The sequence below is a fragment of the Branchiostoma lanceolatum genome, chromosome 1 (genome assembly GCF_035083965.1).
Source record: "Branchiostoma lanceolatum isolate klBraLanc5 chromosome 1, klBraLanc5.hap2, whole genome shotgun sequence".
Classification (NCBI taxonomy): domain Eukaryota; kingdom Metazoa; phylum Chordata; class Leptocardii; order Amphioxiformes; family Branchiostomatidae; genus Branchiostoma; species Branchiostoma lanceolatum.
In genome coordinates, this window is record NC_089722.1 from 18405070 (window position 1) to 18422120 (window position 17051).

At 42.6% G+C, this 17051-nt stretch overlaps 1 protein-coding gene across 1 annotated transcript in view; it reads right to left on the minus strand.

The window, feature by feature from the left end:
* Window positions 1–6592: 6592 nt before the first annotated feature.
* LOC136439181 (sialate:O-sulfotransferase 2-like) overlaps window positions 6593–17051 on the minus strand; it is a 47538-nt gene continuing 37079 nt past the window's right edge. Inside the window, exons 3-8 of the mRNA XM_066434438.1 lie at window positions 15474–15667; window positions 14029–14186; window positions 12991–13168; window positions 12110–12277; window positions 7748–7948; window positions 6593–7347 (exon numbers count right to left, since the gene is read on the minus strand). Coding sequence (XP_066290535.1) covers window positions 6992–7347; window positions 7748–7948; window positions 12110–12277; window positions 12991–13168; window positions 14029–14186; window positions 15474–15667 — 1255 coding nt within the window. The 3' untranslated portion in view covers window positions 6593–6991. The remainder of the gene's footprint in view (window positions 7348–7747; window positions 7949–12109; window positions 12278–12990; window positions 13169–14028; window positions 14187–15473; window positions 15668–17051) is intronic.

The window sequence follows — 17051 nt, forward strand, 5'->3', positions numbered from 1 at the left end:
CGAGGCCTCTTTCACCTACCCGCAGGCGAAGTGGCTTGGACGGTAGCGTAGATAAGTCCATTAGAACCAAAATTACCTGGATTTCTTTCCCAGCAGTTCATTGATCGGGAATTTTCTCTCCAATACTGATTATAACCTTCCATTGCAGATGTGGAGGCACGTATGCGTATAATCATACCCCATAGCAGAATGATAGTTTTGAACTGTCTACTTAGATTATCCCATGTGGTTTAACTGCGATATATTGTACCTGGATTTCTTTCCCAGCAGTTCATTGATCGGGAATTTTCTCTCCAATACTGATTATAACCTTCCATTGCAGATGTGGAGGCACGTATGCGTATAATCATACCCCATAGCAGAATGATGATAGACCCCGTTCACACTCGTTTTTTTCAATCGCGATTGGATTGTAACTACTTCCGGAGGTAGTTTGATTGGATTAATCGTGATCGGATCCAATCCAATCCTATCAAATCTTGAGTGTGAACACAACTACGATTCATTCCATCGCGATCGGCGGAGATTTCGGCTGGTTCCGGGGGTGGGAGGCCTTACATCCGGGTACGTGGGGTTATAGTTCGCATCGCGCGGGAAAACAAACCCAAGCCGCACGTCAGATCGCTCTCTTACAACAACAACAACTTTCCATCGTCAACAATGCCCAAGAAGAAGGATAAAACTCCGTCAGCAACTTCAGCTGGTGGCAGGTGGCGTGATGAGGAGACCAGGGTCCTCATCGCAATCTGGGGGAGAGAGGAGGTGCAGGCCAAACTGGGGAAATGTCACCGAAAGAGGGACATTTACCGCACGAAGTGACAGTGTCTAGCGGAGAAATAGTCACAAAACAAGGACAACAACGACAACAACATTTACCAGATGATCGCCGAAAGCATGCTTCAATCGTGCTTCAATCGCGATCGGATCACGGCGTACTTTAATCCACTTGGCGAAAAGCAGTGTGAACGCAAAAGTTTCTTTGGGTTCAATCGCGATCGGATCGAACAATCGCGATTATACTTCAATCGCGATTGAAAAAAATGAGTGTGAACGGGGTCATATAGTGGTGTAATATTTCATATCAATTACAACAGGGACAGTAATTGAAATGTTAGTTTGTGACATGCATTGTGATTTGTTGAATGGTGCTGTTTTGCACCCATGACTTCTTAGATATCTATCAAAGAAAACATCATTATATAGAGTGTACACTGTACAACAGAAACAGGATTGGTGTCAGATACTTAGGGTTCAAAATGGGCGCACTGACACGAAATGACTATCAACTGAAATGAAAACAAAGTTTCTCGGATGCAAGGAAATGGGACACACATGCCGATTCCGGCTTACGTGGCACTGCCGTGCACTTCCTGAATGGGAAAATGCTGATATATCTTAGAATATCGTTGCTGGAACGATGCAGTATGTTTTCTGAGACTGAGATGTTAGCTTTGGTTTGGTTATATAAGAATCCTGAGTTGTTACCATATCTTGTTATACCATTGTGCATCGTCATCCTGACTCGTTTGCTCAAAAGGCACTTAACATCGCCGTCAGCAAGAAATTGACACCTATGAGGCCTTCTCGACCGCCTGATTGACGACGTGAAACTGTTTTACCATCAGAACGCCAAGATGGCAGCTACATGCTGATCTGGCTACGGAAACAGGCAGTGGACGGGGAACGATGGAACGTGATGCTATATTAAAGACACAATTCTGCGATTATAAAGTTCTAACCGTGACTTTCCTTGACTTTTGTCTATGCAATATGACAGGAATTGTGACGGAAATTTGAATGAAATGGATGCATTTCCGTTTTGAAAATTACGTGACGCTAGAAAGCCACTTATTCTACTCTATGTATTTTCACAGTTCTTACAACGACTTCCCTCTTTTATTCACTTCTGTACGGCGATAATCATAACAGAAAATGCAACGTTTGCATTTCCGCTGAGAAAAGCAAACGTGATGATAGGTACTTATTCCACCCTGCGTTTTCACACTTCTCGCCCAGACTTCAATCTAGGTTATTCCTCCTGAGCGTGTCGATATCCAATCCTGAGCACGAACCCAGGAGCGCGATGATAAATTTAATCATTACGTTTGCGACATGGTTACCTTGCGGGCCGTGGGCCGTGATGACGCCGCTACCCTTTGATATTTACCGCGGGTACGTGTCACCTGCCAGGTAGTAAACCTGCATATATTAGTCTCAAGGGGTGCTTTCATCAATAACCAGTGCCGTGGATGTCACTTGAAGACAGAAGAAAATATTCAGGATATGTTGATGAACGGGGAGTTAGAGAGCAATATATGAGAGCAAGGAGGTTCTATATAACCTCCTTGAAGAGAGGATGTACAATCCCGCCCTATGGCCCTCAACAGGAAAGGGGGTCTACGCGTTGAACTTTCAGGCACTTGGGATAATGCACTTCCCACCACCACCCTGTACTAAAACAACAGTAACTAATTGAACTATTAGCATACAACCTTATCTTGAATTAATCTTTTTTCAAAGACTACGTCAAGACATCCTAAATTGTCTTAACCTCATTAACATATCTATTCAGAGTTTTGGTATAAATCTGGTTTTCCAGTCCTTATCGTTAGTCACTGACGAAAGACAGCGAATGCTGTCTGAAACGTCTGACTGTTTCAACATTTTATCCAGTTGCTTGATGGAATTGAGTAACTATTTTTGGCGTAAGAATATCCAGGCTTTGCATAATGTACAAAATTACTAATAAACTTGTGGACGTACCGACTGATAAGTATCTAATACCAGCTCAAAAAAGGACAAGAAATAGTCATACCTTTAAGTACCAGAGTTGTCAACCAAGGATTGATGTGTTAAAAAATTCGTATTTTCCCGAGAACCATAGTAGAATGGAACTCGTTGTCATGAAGTACTATAGGAACATCTTCACCGAATAGCTTTAAGGAACATTTGATATTTTAATACCGCGGATACGTGTACCCGCCAGGTAGTAAACCTGCATATATTAGTCTCAAGGTAGTTTTCATCAATAACGCGTTATTTTGTATCGCTTTTTCAAGGATCAGACAGACAAACATGATTGCTTATGGGGACCCCTTTCTCGCACATACACATAAGGCCACAGTGACTTGATTATATGTTTAACACCCGTGCGCACATAAATGTTCGTCAGTTTAAAAGAAAAAGGTTTGCTTAATCGTACAAGTCGTACAAAGAAGCATAAATATGCCGTATAAAAACAAAGAAAGGAAAATGGATACCAATGAATATGACGTAAGCCCTAAAAAAAGAAGAAAATGTGACAGAACAAAAATAGATAATTCATTGTTCTGCGTGTTAAGTAATTTGTTCAATCTTTCTGACTACTTATCTTTCATAATGGAGGCAACTCTGTTTCTTTTGCCCAACTCGTATCGGTTTCGGGGTGCCTAAATGATGTTATCCATAAAATCAAATTATGGATAAAGAATTAAACCAGCCAAACAAATGCATTGCGTGTGTCTTTATTTGGGTCAAAAGTTACCTTGCATGTTACATGCTGGTTTAGGATGATGACAGGTCAATTTGTTCATAGTTATGCATTGGGCAATGTGAGAAGTAATGTTCAGTTGTTCAATCGAGGTACCCGCATTTGCACCACAGTGCATTTCATTTGCTCAACATAACCAAGATGTTAGTGTGGCAAGTTGCTGGGCCTTCTTGGTTGACAACAATGCTTTTACTTCCTGCCATTTTTGTCTCCTTGGTACAAGAATGTAATAAGATGCGTCTAAGATATCCACAATGTCTATGAGAATCTCCTGATCTTCAAAATATAATGATGGAGCATCTACCGTATAGTTCTTGAAAAACGTCTTAAATAATTCTTCATTGATAGTGTCATGACATTTTACTTCATTTTTGTTCTGTCCCCTTTAACAAGCACACTGTGGGTCTGAGAAATCCGAAACGTCTATACGAATCTCTTGTTTCTCAAAAGATAAACATTGAGTATTTACCGTATCATCTTTGGGGTCGTATGTTTTGAATGTTAATGGGTGCGTCTTTGTGATTGTTACGTTCTTGAACAGATTTGATAAATCACTATGTTGGCGTAGGACAAACCGCATAAGTAAAGGTTCGTAACGTTGTAATTGTGCATTCGAATTACATCTTTTATATAAAGACATCAGTTCGATTTTCCACTGCACGCACAGGTATCATTTTCAAAGCGCAGCGATCACAAAAGAGCAGCGCGGGGGACTTGATAGCCCTTCTGTCTTCGGTTGTCGGATGATTGCGTCTCAGACAGGCTGTCTCCTTGGAGATTTCTCTCCGGTCGACCCGGAGCATTCATCAGCTGAGATGAGTACAAAGACTGAAAACAGATCACATCCGTTACGGTAACAAGAAACTCATCGAGGATAAATAGAAGATAAATGGAAGGGAACTCAAGTCTTTGTAAAAAAAATGTGGTTTCACGTCTGGTTTTGTATAAGACTGTAAACGCAGAAATAATCGCGGTGATTTATGTTTGCGGTAAGCTCTTCGCCGCGAACTTAGAAACACCGCGAAACTTTCTGCCCTCCTTCCCCATTCTCTACTATTGTCTCAAACGCGAAGTTAAAACCACCGCGAACACTCGATTTTCTCCCTACCGTGAAATCAAAACAACGCGAACTTAAATGCATCTACAGTAATGCTAGCTAGTGGCACTTGTGTTACAATGCAGCCGGTCGTGTGTACGTAGCCAAGAGACAAGATAACCTTGTGCCAGATGAAAAATGACGTATCTTATGACACGCGGAGTAGCCTGATATTCGCTCGGTACATTAACATTTGCACCGTGGCGTTCCGCAGACGGATCCGTGGTAAAACTTGCCCTTCAAATACCCTTGATCTTCTGTCCGTCTTGCAGGAAATTTCAGAATGTGTCACGTTTACGGTTATACATCAATGGCAAGGATAGAGGGTCGGGGAAAGGGTCACGATCAAGATCACGGTGAAGGGTGAAGATGTGTATGCTGTGGAACAGTCACAACTGATTCACGGCACGATCAACCTTCAAGTTGGCTAAGATGGCCTAAGTTTGACATTTGCGTGAACACGAAGGTTTACTTATATATGTTTACAGGACTCTATTCTGAATTTACACTACGTTAATGTTAATCTAGCTATAGCGGTTTCCCAGCATCATTATGTTGTAGAAAAGATGTGTCACGCCAAACAAATGTTTCTGAGGTCGGCGCTGAATTACTCGTAGGAGTAGACTTAAATCCATCCTACTCTACCTCCAGTTCGCACCTCTCGTCGCATCCAAGCAGAGTATGCATATGTGACTCTCCAGTCATTGATTTTTCAAACTTAACAGTCGGATGGCGCAGACAATTTTTGAAGACTAGCAGGCAACCTCGGCGACCGAGTCCCAACCACAGATGACACTGCTCACGACTAACTCCCAACCATGGTCTTGGGAAGGTCGGGAGGCCATTGCCGGCTATGTGTGACAGGGACTGTAGATAGACACGACGTCATCTATTAAAACCTCTGCACTTTGATATACTATATTCACTACAGCGTTGGCATTTATTTTGTATCAAAAAGATCCGCACAGCATTTGCAGCAAATGATTTTATGATGAACAGCTCATGTTTTGCAGCCATCTGCACCCTCTTTCGTTAATAGATGTGCGAAAGGCGAAAATACCATTTTATAGGCAGGGCAGCAATTTTCAGGCTAGTAATCCCCATTTTACCATGTGCCTTGGGCTATTGGACTGCGGCTCAATGTTTCATTATGGAGGGATTTGGGAGGCTTTGGTGGGAGGCAAGTTCGTAAAGCCTCGGCATTTTCTTTACCGCCCAAAGGCCTGACACGTCTGACATTTTAGCGACCCGAGGTAATTTCACAAAGAGCGGGCGCAACTCCCTGAAAATTAACTACGTCTGGTTTATAAGCAGTTGACAATACGCAGAGCTACGGAGTGGTGCTTTTGGCAGGGAGATCTCTTCTTTGCCTTATTCTATAGAGATATCTACATTCGCCAAGAAAGTTATGTGCTTGAAGAAGCTCAAGAAGCTGTGAATGGGTCACTGTGATATTTGTCATGTAAGTGTTGGCACGACAAAGAACGTGACTTTTCAATTATGGGCCTTCTATGGCTAGTTTTGTCTATTTTAAACTTTAACAACCAAGCAGGTTGTATTTATTACCTGCATAGCTTTACGGCAAGTGAAAAAGTAGTTACAATCGTGGTTCAGAAGAAAGCGGATCTGCTGGTAAGCTTGTACGCAGGCAGGTAATATTCCGAAGGATTGGGAATCTTAACAATGCGTTTCACCCCCCCCCCCCCCCCTTACACCAGAGGTTGCGGCCGCTGAGCGACAAAGAATTCGAAATATCACTACGAAAGTCATAGACAAAGTTTTGTCCGTTGTGGCTTGAATCACGCCTTTCCCTCGTGCACAATATTCTAGTTTTGAACTCAATGTTCACACAAATTCAATATCAACGGGCATTCAGCGGTTGTTGTTCGGTTGAAGAGGAGCCCCCAAAATCACATTGGTCGATCCCGTCTAAAGCAACTAAAGCAACTAAAACAGAGACAAGAGAATTATTAGGAAGTCCATATATTTTCACTTTCATAATCAGTGATCAGTTAACAATAGTATGATGACACAGAGAATAGTGTTTTGACCTGATGTTACATTGATGAAAACTAAACACATATTTATTTGAATTTCTATGAGTTCCTATGGCACTATTTTGAGCTTGGTATCGGTTTCCTGTGGTTTTATTGTTGCAGGGTCCAGCGATTTTACACGGCTATTTCAACGATCGATTGACTTATTTTTACGATATTAAGTCGCTTTATATCCACGGTACACTACGATAAAACATCGAAAATATTGATTCTCAAATATACACAAATAACGCTCGGTTATCGGAAATTGAATTTTTTTCACAAATAAACATCTCAACATAGACGCTATGACATATATAACGACGAGTTTCAAACCGGGTCATGTGGGTAATATTCCTGTGGAATTTTCGTCAGGTTGTTCAACTGTAGCGCCATCCCTACTGACCGGATGAAGATATCAATAGCCTCGTGCATTTCCGCTTTATACGGATCGAAATCAAGATGTCTTCTTCGTTTGAATTTCCCATCTTTGTCCGTCTCCACGCATAGTAGTCTCTCCTCTGAAACAGGCACCTCCAGAAATGTTAATATTCTCTTGATCTGACCAATGAGATCCTTTCGCAGGTCTTCGTAGTGAATTACGAATAGTTTCTTGCAGTGTTTTATCCATTCCAGCGCTGTGTTCGCCCAAGTCTGGGACCCTCCTTTCACATAGCCGACCCACTCTGCAACGGGAAAACATAGCTTAATTAAGTTACAAATTAGTTACAAGTATGAGAAAGAAATACTGGCAATCTCCCTATATTTTACCAATCAAATTTTCATACTACTCAGTAGACAGAAACGGACGGATAGACTAGACAGACAGACAGACAGACAGACAGACCAAAAAGGACACCTCCCCGTGAAATAGTAGAATATGGAATAGCTGTCGGTTGTCATACACGTTGAAAAAATACTAAATTTTCAAGCTCTGAACTCCACTACCTATCAAATTTTTCCGTTCCAGGGGTAATGAAAATAGATTTTTTCCCCTTTACAAAAATAACAAAATTAGTTTTGAAGACAGACAAATTTACGAACATAAAATAGTTTTAACGGGAAAAGGACACCCCACCCCCTTACCTTGCGTCCAATAGCTCTTGGCCCCTGCTAGCCCTGTATGCCCCGCAAGTCTTCTGTTATGCTCCGCCTGGATCGCTCGGTAAGGGTTTCTAATGAGGAGGATTGCGCCGTCAAAGGTCTGGATGTGCTCCTCGTCGTGGCGGTGCGTTTTGACCACGATAGTGTTTCCTCTCCGCCAGTTCTCTCTCTCTCCTTTAAACCCTGTGGAGTCACATCATAGTAACATCATTGTACTGAACCAGATAGTTAAATAACAAAGTTCTTTGTACAACAGCCAAACACTTAACACGTAGCCAACGTTTCAGTGGCCGTGTGTCAACTTCATCGGGGCAATACCGACTGGTTCGATTTCGTACTGCAACTAGGTGTCGCTTCTGCAGTGCGAAGAATGCGGTCCCAAACGTGACTAAGTTGTTATCCCCACTACATCATGGTTTATGACTGGAGTTGATTTTCTAAACCAGCTAGTATTGCCTCGGGGACAGTCTGTGACAGAAGGGTATTGAAAGGCCAGCTAGGTATCAATTCTCTTGTTGTGAACAAAGAACCGTAAAAGTTATCAAGAAATTGCCATCCAAAGGATATTCAGTACTGCTTCATGATTTTGTTGATAAGTCACAAGACATGTACATTTGTATGCATAAAAACGTTGTACTGAACCTGTGAACTATAGTATGTATGCTAAAATGTGGTTTATTCCATTGCTCGTAAAATTTGAAGAACACGTGTCAGTTGCTGTAGATGTTCAATAGAAGCTTTATGCAATGCATAATCCGAAGTCATAACCCTGGTATACAAATAAAACATACACAACTTCCTGACGCATTCAGCAGACAGATTAGTAGTCGTCGTTGCCAAGAAACTTGCCTTTCATAACGTTATCCTTCAAGGGCTGCATGCTACGGAATTCTACGCATAAGACGCTAATGGCGTTCATCCGTGTCATAGAAGCACTTAAGCGCTAGGAGCCAGAAGACTATTATACTTGACACCCTCAGGGGACGTCATGCGCACTGAAAAAGGATTCAAGAACACAAGCCCGCATTCCCGCGAGATTTCCGTGTTCCCGCGAGATTTCAGACGATGTAATCGCGGGACCAAAAGCATTAGCTTAAGAGAAACATCCGAAACTCCCCCCGGAAGGTGATATTATCACTCTAACGGGTTGCATGACGTCGACCATGACCTCCAAAAATTCCTGTCACGCAAACGCACAATGGAGTGCTCGAAACGAATCTCGATCACTGTCTAAACGGAGAGCCCGGGGGTTAAGTTGTTGCTATCCGCTGAGAGTTCAGACATTGTGATTCTAGGCGTGGTTTGACGCACCTGAGTCACATGGACTGTCAAACCTCTGATGGATGGAGGGATGTGATTATCTCAAAGGTCAGAGATCTGTGCAGACAGGGTACAATGTCGATGGCACTTGATTGCTACAGGGATTTTTACACGTTCACATGATTACAGTGTTAAAGGGAAACGAAAATAGGTCAATGGGTGTATTTTCATTTGAAGTTTGCCAAAGTAGAGAAACATCTAGGGTGTCATAAGGTACCAGATACCCGGAGACGATGCACGTAATGTCAAGATAGCTTCGAAGATGACGATAATTCTTTAAGACGACATGTCCTGAATATAGTGTGCCAGACTTTTCCGTTTTCGTCGATATTCCAACTGTTGGTAAACTGTGCACCGAAATCGACTGAAATACATACATAATAATCCACAAGTCTGTCTGAGGCACGGTGATTTCCTATAGTCCATTGCAAGTTCATGCTCTAGTGCTATTTTCAAGTAAAGCAAACCAAAGGTATTCAAGGCAAATGAAAGACAGAAATACGTCAAAAATGAAACAACAGCATTCTTAACCTATTTTTACTAGGGCTATAAACAAACTGGATGATTTCAGCAATAAGGGTTATGTCTATCGGTGGGATATGTGAAAAGCTTGAGGATATTCTGGAAATAGCTATAAATAATGTACTTGTTTCAAATCGGTATTGTGGACAGAGTGTAATCGTACCCTCCACTGCTTTCCCTGTACAGTATTTACATGTTATAATGACCCAAACGTCAAGGTGATTTACAATTCAGTGTTGGGTTTGTATTCAAAGTATGAATATTAATTACTGACGGAAAGGAGAGCACCTTAAAGTTAGATAATGTTACATGTATTACAAGTTGATAAATGAGTTATGTACCAGTTATGATGAATCAAGGTAATGCTAGATTCTGAATTATTAAATGACATCTGCATAATCCATGATTTATCGCGGACATATGTATTTTTCCACGAGATGGTTACGGAATAAAGGTAGAGAAAAGGCTTTATTGGCGCCCCCAAAAAGTACTAGTATGGCAACTTTCGTGCTTTTCACCACAAACTACAAAACAATGAATACAAAACGCATCTTAGAATTTTAGTTTGTAAGTAATGAAGGCCAACACAAATAAATCTGTAATATCTTTTTGATGAAATATGAAATATGATATGTAATATCTTGTTACAAACAGGTGGTGCTAATCGTACGTTTCAATATATTCTTTTATCAAAATGCAATATTTTAAGGTGAGAGCTGTAACATCACAAGATATATTTAAATATGCTTAGGATATTAGGCTTTTAAAATATGTTTAAGTTAAGCAAAATATGAATTACGTATTACGAATCCTATCTAGATACGTCGAAGATCTTTTTCCTATTGGGCCATCTAAGATTGTCTTCACTTTTGTCAATTCACAGTTCGTGGTTAAGAGCCTGCTCATCGAAAAAAAATGCTCAACGTTTCCAAAATCATATCTAGTTGCTTGAGTAACTGCTTATAACATATCCCATCTAGAGGTTCCAATCTGCTTTGCACAAAACCGCTGACACGGGAAATGTTTGCAACAGCAGCAACTCCGTGTTCACACCATGTTGAAATACATGGCGGATTTTGGTTATGCGTTACACTGATCCTCTCAATGCCTGTCATCAAAACGCGATGTTCCGTGCGCCGTTGCGATTCGTACGTTATGAGTGATGACGCCATTAGGAGAATGCTACTTGCTTTCTCGGTAATACTTTACAAAGTACAGACCTCCATTACCGTAAATAGCGTTATCTATCATAGTATTTGTTTGATTCGCATAATTACCTGGATGTGCGATATCTACCGTGGTTGCTGACTCTTAATGTAGGCGTCCGCATCCTCTTACAGAATCGGCAATAACCGGAATGTGTGCCATTTGTTGGAAGTAGCGGGCAGTTGAAATCGGCTATTCGTGCGCCTGAAATCGGCTATTTGTGCGCCTGAGCAGACGTTAAAGAAAGTTCTGCCTCTGAAGTTGTCTCTTTGTTTAAGTGCCAATGAAATTACATTTCGCAAAATAGGGGGCGCTTCGTCAAAACTGACTTTATTTACGTGTTACACATGGTTAAGCCCATTTATTGTTGAAATGTCCCATAGCCCGTGGCATGGGGGCTTTAAATTCATACTAACATTTGGTCTTTTCTGAAAACATCCATGGGCCCAGCTTGTACAGTTTGAGATGGTGTGATTTCGGTACAGTATATGGTAAGTTACAAAGAATGCAACACCGGGCAGGAAAGTTGATTATGAAAGCCCCATATAGAACACCCACAGCAGAAGTCCTACTGCTCCTCGGGTGGAAGATTGTTAAGAACATACACCTACAACAAAAAGCTCTGCTGGTGTATAAGGCTCTGGAGAACGCACCACCACCATACGTGAGGAGAATGTTCAGCCTCCGCAGGGATGAAGTAGCACGGCACACCAGGTCAACTACAACAGACTGCCTCATCACCCCAAAACCAAATCTGGATCTTGTTGAAAAGCGGCCATGTGGCCGAACAAGCACTTCGAAGAAAAATAAAGACTTTGACTTGACTTGACTTGTGTTACATGTACAAAATCTCTCGCTGTCAGGGGCTGATTGGGCACCCTCCCAGGGAGCTTTTGGCCACACGACATGCCTTCAACTCGAACCATTCCCATGACTACGAATAGGAGCTCAGGAGTCTTTATCACTATGGAAACCAGTCATCACAGCCTCAAACACCACGGTTGAACAGAAACCCCCACTTCAGCGTAGAGCCCCTAGCTCACTAGACCCGCGACACGTTGGCGACCTCGCTGCGTCCTAAGTTGGATTTGTGTTACTCTTGACTTTGTAATGGGAATATCATGCAAAACGAACAGGTATTACTAAAAGACAACAAAACACACTAAGCATGAAACGATTCGTTTTCAAGGATGGAATTCTTTGAGCGCGCTGCCAAATTGCTCGGTCGCAGCGAGGTCGCCAACGTGCCCAGTGAGATAGGGGCTTTAGAAAGTCATGAGTTTATGTCGTAGTTACCTTTCAGATAAAGGTCCCCATCGTTGTAGAAGCTGCCCGTGTAGATCCCCGTGGCTTTCTCGATGAGGTGGCGGACCCAAGTGTTTCCAGAGCCGGGGAAACTCGCCAGGGCGATCAGCCGGCGGCTGTGGTCCGGCACGATGAACTCCTGATGCGAGCAGCGAACATCTTCGGGAAAAGACGATGAACAATAAAGATTGGTACCCAAACGTTTGGCTCTTCCACTATTTTTGTTGAGCTGTGTTATAAGTACATGATCATGTGTTTCATATTGCAGTGTCTGTTTTGTTTCCTTTTTCAACTATTTGTAACATCTGCTAACGTAATTCCACCAGGGTACATAATTACACCACCCTGAAAAGATACGTCCAAACAGATCACCAACCCAACATCCCCCAGTATAATGCACTCCTGTATATATAAACTGTGCATACCTGGAGGATACTTCACTAGTCTAGAGAGGCTCAAACCAACTGTCTTTCAAAGTGGCGGATTTATGTAACCCGGCGGAGTAATGTTTATTATGGTGGTTATATTCATAAAAGAGCAGACTGGTCAGGTGCACCCTGAAAGCCTACGTGATCGGCGGAGGAGACAACCCGCCTGAAGGCTCCCTGCTGATGGATTGTGAACACTTACCTTTTGAACAATTAGCTAGAAAAGCAAGAAACAGGCGGATGTGGAATGCCAAAGTCAATAGGATAAAGTGACTTAATTTATTGTATATTATACTGTGTAAGCATGTAGCATAAGACCACGTGGTCTGTCATGTAAAACATACATACATAAAAGAGCAAACTGTTTGAACATTCAAAGTGCCGCGGACGGACGCGAACTTGTGAAAAGAAAACTAATTTGAGGAGAGACGAATCAACACGAACCCTCCACATTTGTCCTGTAGATGGAGGCGTGGCCTGGCCCTCCGCACCTCTGCTCCTCGTTCCCAGCGCACGGGTAGTTGCAGTTCTCGTCCCCAGAGGCGTTGGAGATCCGGAAGCCGGCGGTGACGTTAGCGCACTGACAGGTGGTGAAGTTTCCCATGACCGCCAGCGTGAAGAGCTGAAGCAACAACGGTGAGTATCAGCGTCAGCAGCTGGCGTTTGAATATTTCAGTTTGTTGTTGATAGTGTACGTTTTGCCCGTGCGAAAGTTTTGTTTTCGGTGTTTCTGGATTTTTTTTTTAACGAACTCGCTCAGTGCAAGGCCACTCATCAAAGCACTGAACTAATTGTTACTGTAGCAGCCTCTCTTCGCCCTAGGTCAGAAACATAAATGCTCGAGACAAGTATGACTTCACTGACCCATTAGAAGCAGCAGGGGTTACGGAGGCTGCTCGGGAAATTCCCTACCCCATTTAGGCCGGAATGTTTTGATCCACTAACACCGGGGTATGCCCCTTCTCTTTTTCAAAAGATGTGGTGGGTTCTTTTACGTGCTCAAGGTGTGACTCTCCTCAAACACGGGACCTCCGTTTGTGTTCCGTTGTGTGTTCGTAGTTAGTTCGTAGTGAGTAGAGTGGCAGGAGATGAGTGGGAACATGGTGTCACCACAAAGGTCAGACTTGTGGAAGTAATAGGAAGTAGAGTTCAGAGTACTGGGTAGAAAAGGTTCTTTGTCCGACATGGCAGACTTTCAAGGTCACGGGGTCAATGGAAGAGACCATTACTAGTACTTCACACGGGGGTAAAACATTTTGTTTGCCTGTTTGTCTGTGTTTTCGCAGCTACATTGCAAACATTTTTCATATGCTAGTTTCCTTTGTCACGTTCTGATATATGGCATCTCTCGCAAAAGACGTTAACTCAAATATAACGTTCATGAATGTGCCCTATACTAGGTTAATTCAACTATTACAGGTAAAAATGTCTAACATTGTTGGAATTTAATTCTGCGTGTCTATAACTCTGATTCAAAGGTACCTTTGTTGTACATCTTTGCACACATCTTACTGGTGACAACCGGTCGTCCTGCCAGGGGGGTGACGGCGAAATCTGTTCGGGTGCCGTCGTTATTCGGAAACATCCTCGGTAAGAGTCGGCAATCGTCGGGATCGGGATCGCTCGCTGCTTCAGTCGCTCTGACATGAGAAACAGAAGAGCGTCCATAACATACTAACAAAATTTGTCATAATAATAATAATAATAACATTCATTTGCAAATTCATACCCGTAGACTAATTGGAAGGGTACAAACAGTAAACAAGGTAACAAGAGTAACAAGTGTCTATTCTATATATCTAATCCGTGAATCGTTCCATCAGGTTTGTAACACCTGTGCTGCATTACTATGCGGACCAGTCAGAACTGCCTTGAAGAAAGTGACAGATGGTCACCGAAACGTCGGTGGAATAAATCTCTTGGTTGTGTACAAAAATAAATAAATGTATATCTAATATTTCTACATACATTTCTTAGGGGATCGACGTATTCTTTGCAGCAGTGTCAAATGGAATGTCCCACGTTTTTTAATGAGGTCTTCTACATGGTGAAAGCTCGGAAATATTGTTTTGATTATTTAGGAAAGCTTGTTTCTTTCATGCTCACAATGAGGGCAGTTACAAATGAAAAGTGTTTCATAATGTATATGTTCTATCATTGCCAGTCGTCTTATCAATACAGGCTTTTCATTGTCGTTGTAATGATTTGAATCCCCTTGCGACCATGTTGGAGAGTAACTGGATTACATCAGCAGTATGTTGGCGTGTTAAACAGACGCACACTATAATCCAACATGGCGCAAAGGATGTCATATGCAAAGCCTGCAGTGTGTGGTAACCTTACACTGTTAGCTTACTGATTGCTTTGTTACAAGTTTCCTATAAACTGGTAAATCTCTTTGTGCGAAGAGTTTATGTTTATATTAGTTCCTGAACTTTGTTCTTTTCTCTGTTTGTACTGTGTATAATTTGGTATATTTTTTGAAGTGCGATAAAGAGAAATAGATGGATAGACAGATAGATTGTAACAAAACCAAGCACAGGAGAGTTATATTCATCTTTGATATACGATCAGATTAGCAAACTGGAGCTAGAATGAGATAGATTCCAGGCTACACCAATATCAGTTGGTCGGGAACAAGATCATGTCATGTGGCAAGATAGAAGATAGTCAGGGCTTTCAAAAACTATACTACAAGGGACAGTACCAGGAAACCGAAAGAGGGAAAGACAGGAAACGATGGGCAGACAACATACAAGAATGGAAGTGACTAAGCCTAGCTGAAGCAATGAGAGCGGAGGAGGCCAAGGCGAGGTGGAGGAGGATAGTGGAGAAACTAGTCATAGTGCCCCAACGACCGACAAAGAGGCCAAGGGACAGGTTAGCAAAGTAGTCGGAAGGTTCTGAATGTGTGAAATGGGATTTACCTTTGTGTATTTTCTCCAGCGCTTTCTGGTCCATCCTGTAGATGGCTATTCTGGCCACGCCCCCACACGTGACCCGTGACGTATGTCGCCCGGGACAGGTCATGTTACATTCCCGGGTGGGAACGGGAACGGCGTGGATGTTCTTCCCGCAGTAACACTCGCCCCCGAACTCCAGACCAACATAGTATAGTCCCCTGAAAAGGAAGATGGATTCCAAAAGTAAGCAAAACATTGTTGATTATAGTTTACTACACAGCGTATCCAATGCGTAACAGTTTACAATAAAAGGATATCATCTTCTTCCTTTGTCTGGAAAACAAAGCAACAACACAGAAATATAAATCACTTACGAGTTGAAAGACGGGTCCTGAAAACTGAAAACTAATTTCACCACAACAGGAAATGCTTAAAAAAGGAGTTGCATCACTTCTTGAACGTAAACTGTGAGTCTCGTATTCGAGGAAATGTCTCAAAGGAAAAGGGTTAGTAAGCCCTCCCTGCAAAAACTATACCCGGCTACTGAAACAACAAGAGAAGTTGGTGTGGCGGAGGCGGGGTCCCTCTCCCAGTCCAAAACCGAACTGGGGAAGACCCTGCTGCATTGAGCCACCCCAACACGTCCTTGTATATAATGTAAATATATGTATTACTAACTAACTAAATTCACTTGTCCTGTCCTTTGCACACACAAATTCAGTTGTTTATGTTCCTTAGTGCCTTTCCTTTATTTTCTCTTCGTTTCATTTGTACCGGGCACTTGTGTTGTATCTAACCCATGCGCAACTGCTGATAATCTCAGATATCTAGATATGAGGCTAAGCAGTAAAGAAGAAGAATAACTTTCTGCCATACGTGCCACTAGGCACAACAAGGGTCTGAACGAACGAACGAACGAACGAATACAGCACACTACAAGGCCAGGTCCCACGCCTACGCCTATATAAGCCTCCTCGCGATTCAGCGGCTAATCAAGACGTAGTGCACGTCTACAAGGAGGCGTCTCCGGGCCGCTGAATGTGACAGTAATTACCGCTACACTGCGACAATTACATCCATGACGAACGCAATCTCCCCGCCGCCCCACAGACCAGATTGAGTTATCCCGGGGCTTGTGCCATCTCTACTGCATCTAACATGACATCTGCCCGGGTAATCTACGTGGCTTCCAGCAGATTCTGACAACGCAAAGCCGAAAATTGACTCCCTACTGCGGCGAAGCGACGTGAGGTGGGAAGTTATATTTACGACCACGAGCGAAATATATTTCAAGATAGACAGTCGAGTGGACGCTATCTTTGGTCCCCTGTGTCTGCATTGCGTATTACGTTGCTGTGTCAGGACAAGAGTTCGAAGATCTCAAACCTCCTGGGAAATATAAGATCGTTTGGTGTTGATTACGTCACATGTGTCCATCGGTCACTTCATGTCACTCTATGGTGAAGGTGACTAGCTTATGGAAAATACATAACTGCAAAAACACAGACAGACCAAAAATAATACATCCCCCCATGAATCAGTAGCCACTTCCATTGACCCGTGACATGGAATGTATGTCATGTCTGATGAACGAGTATTTCT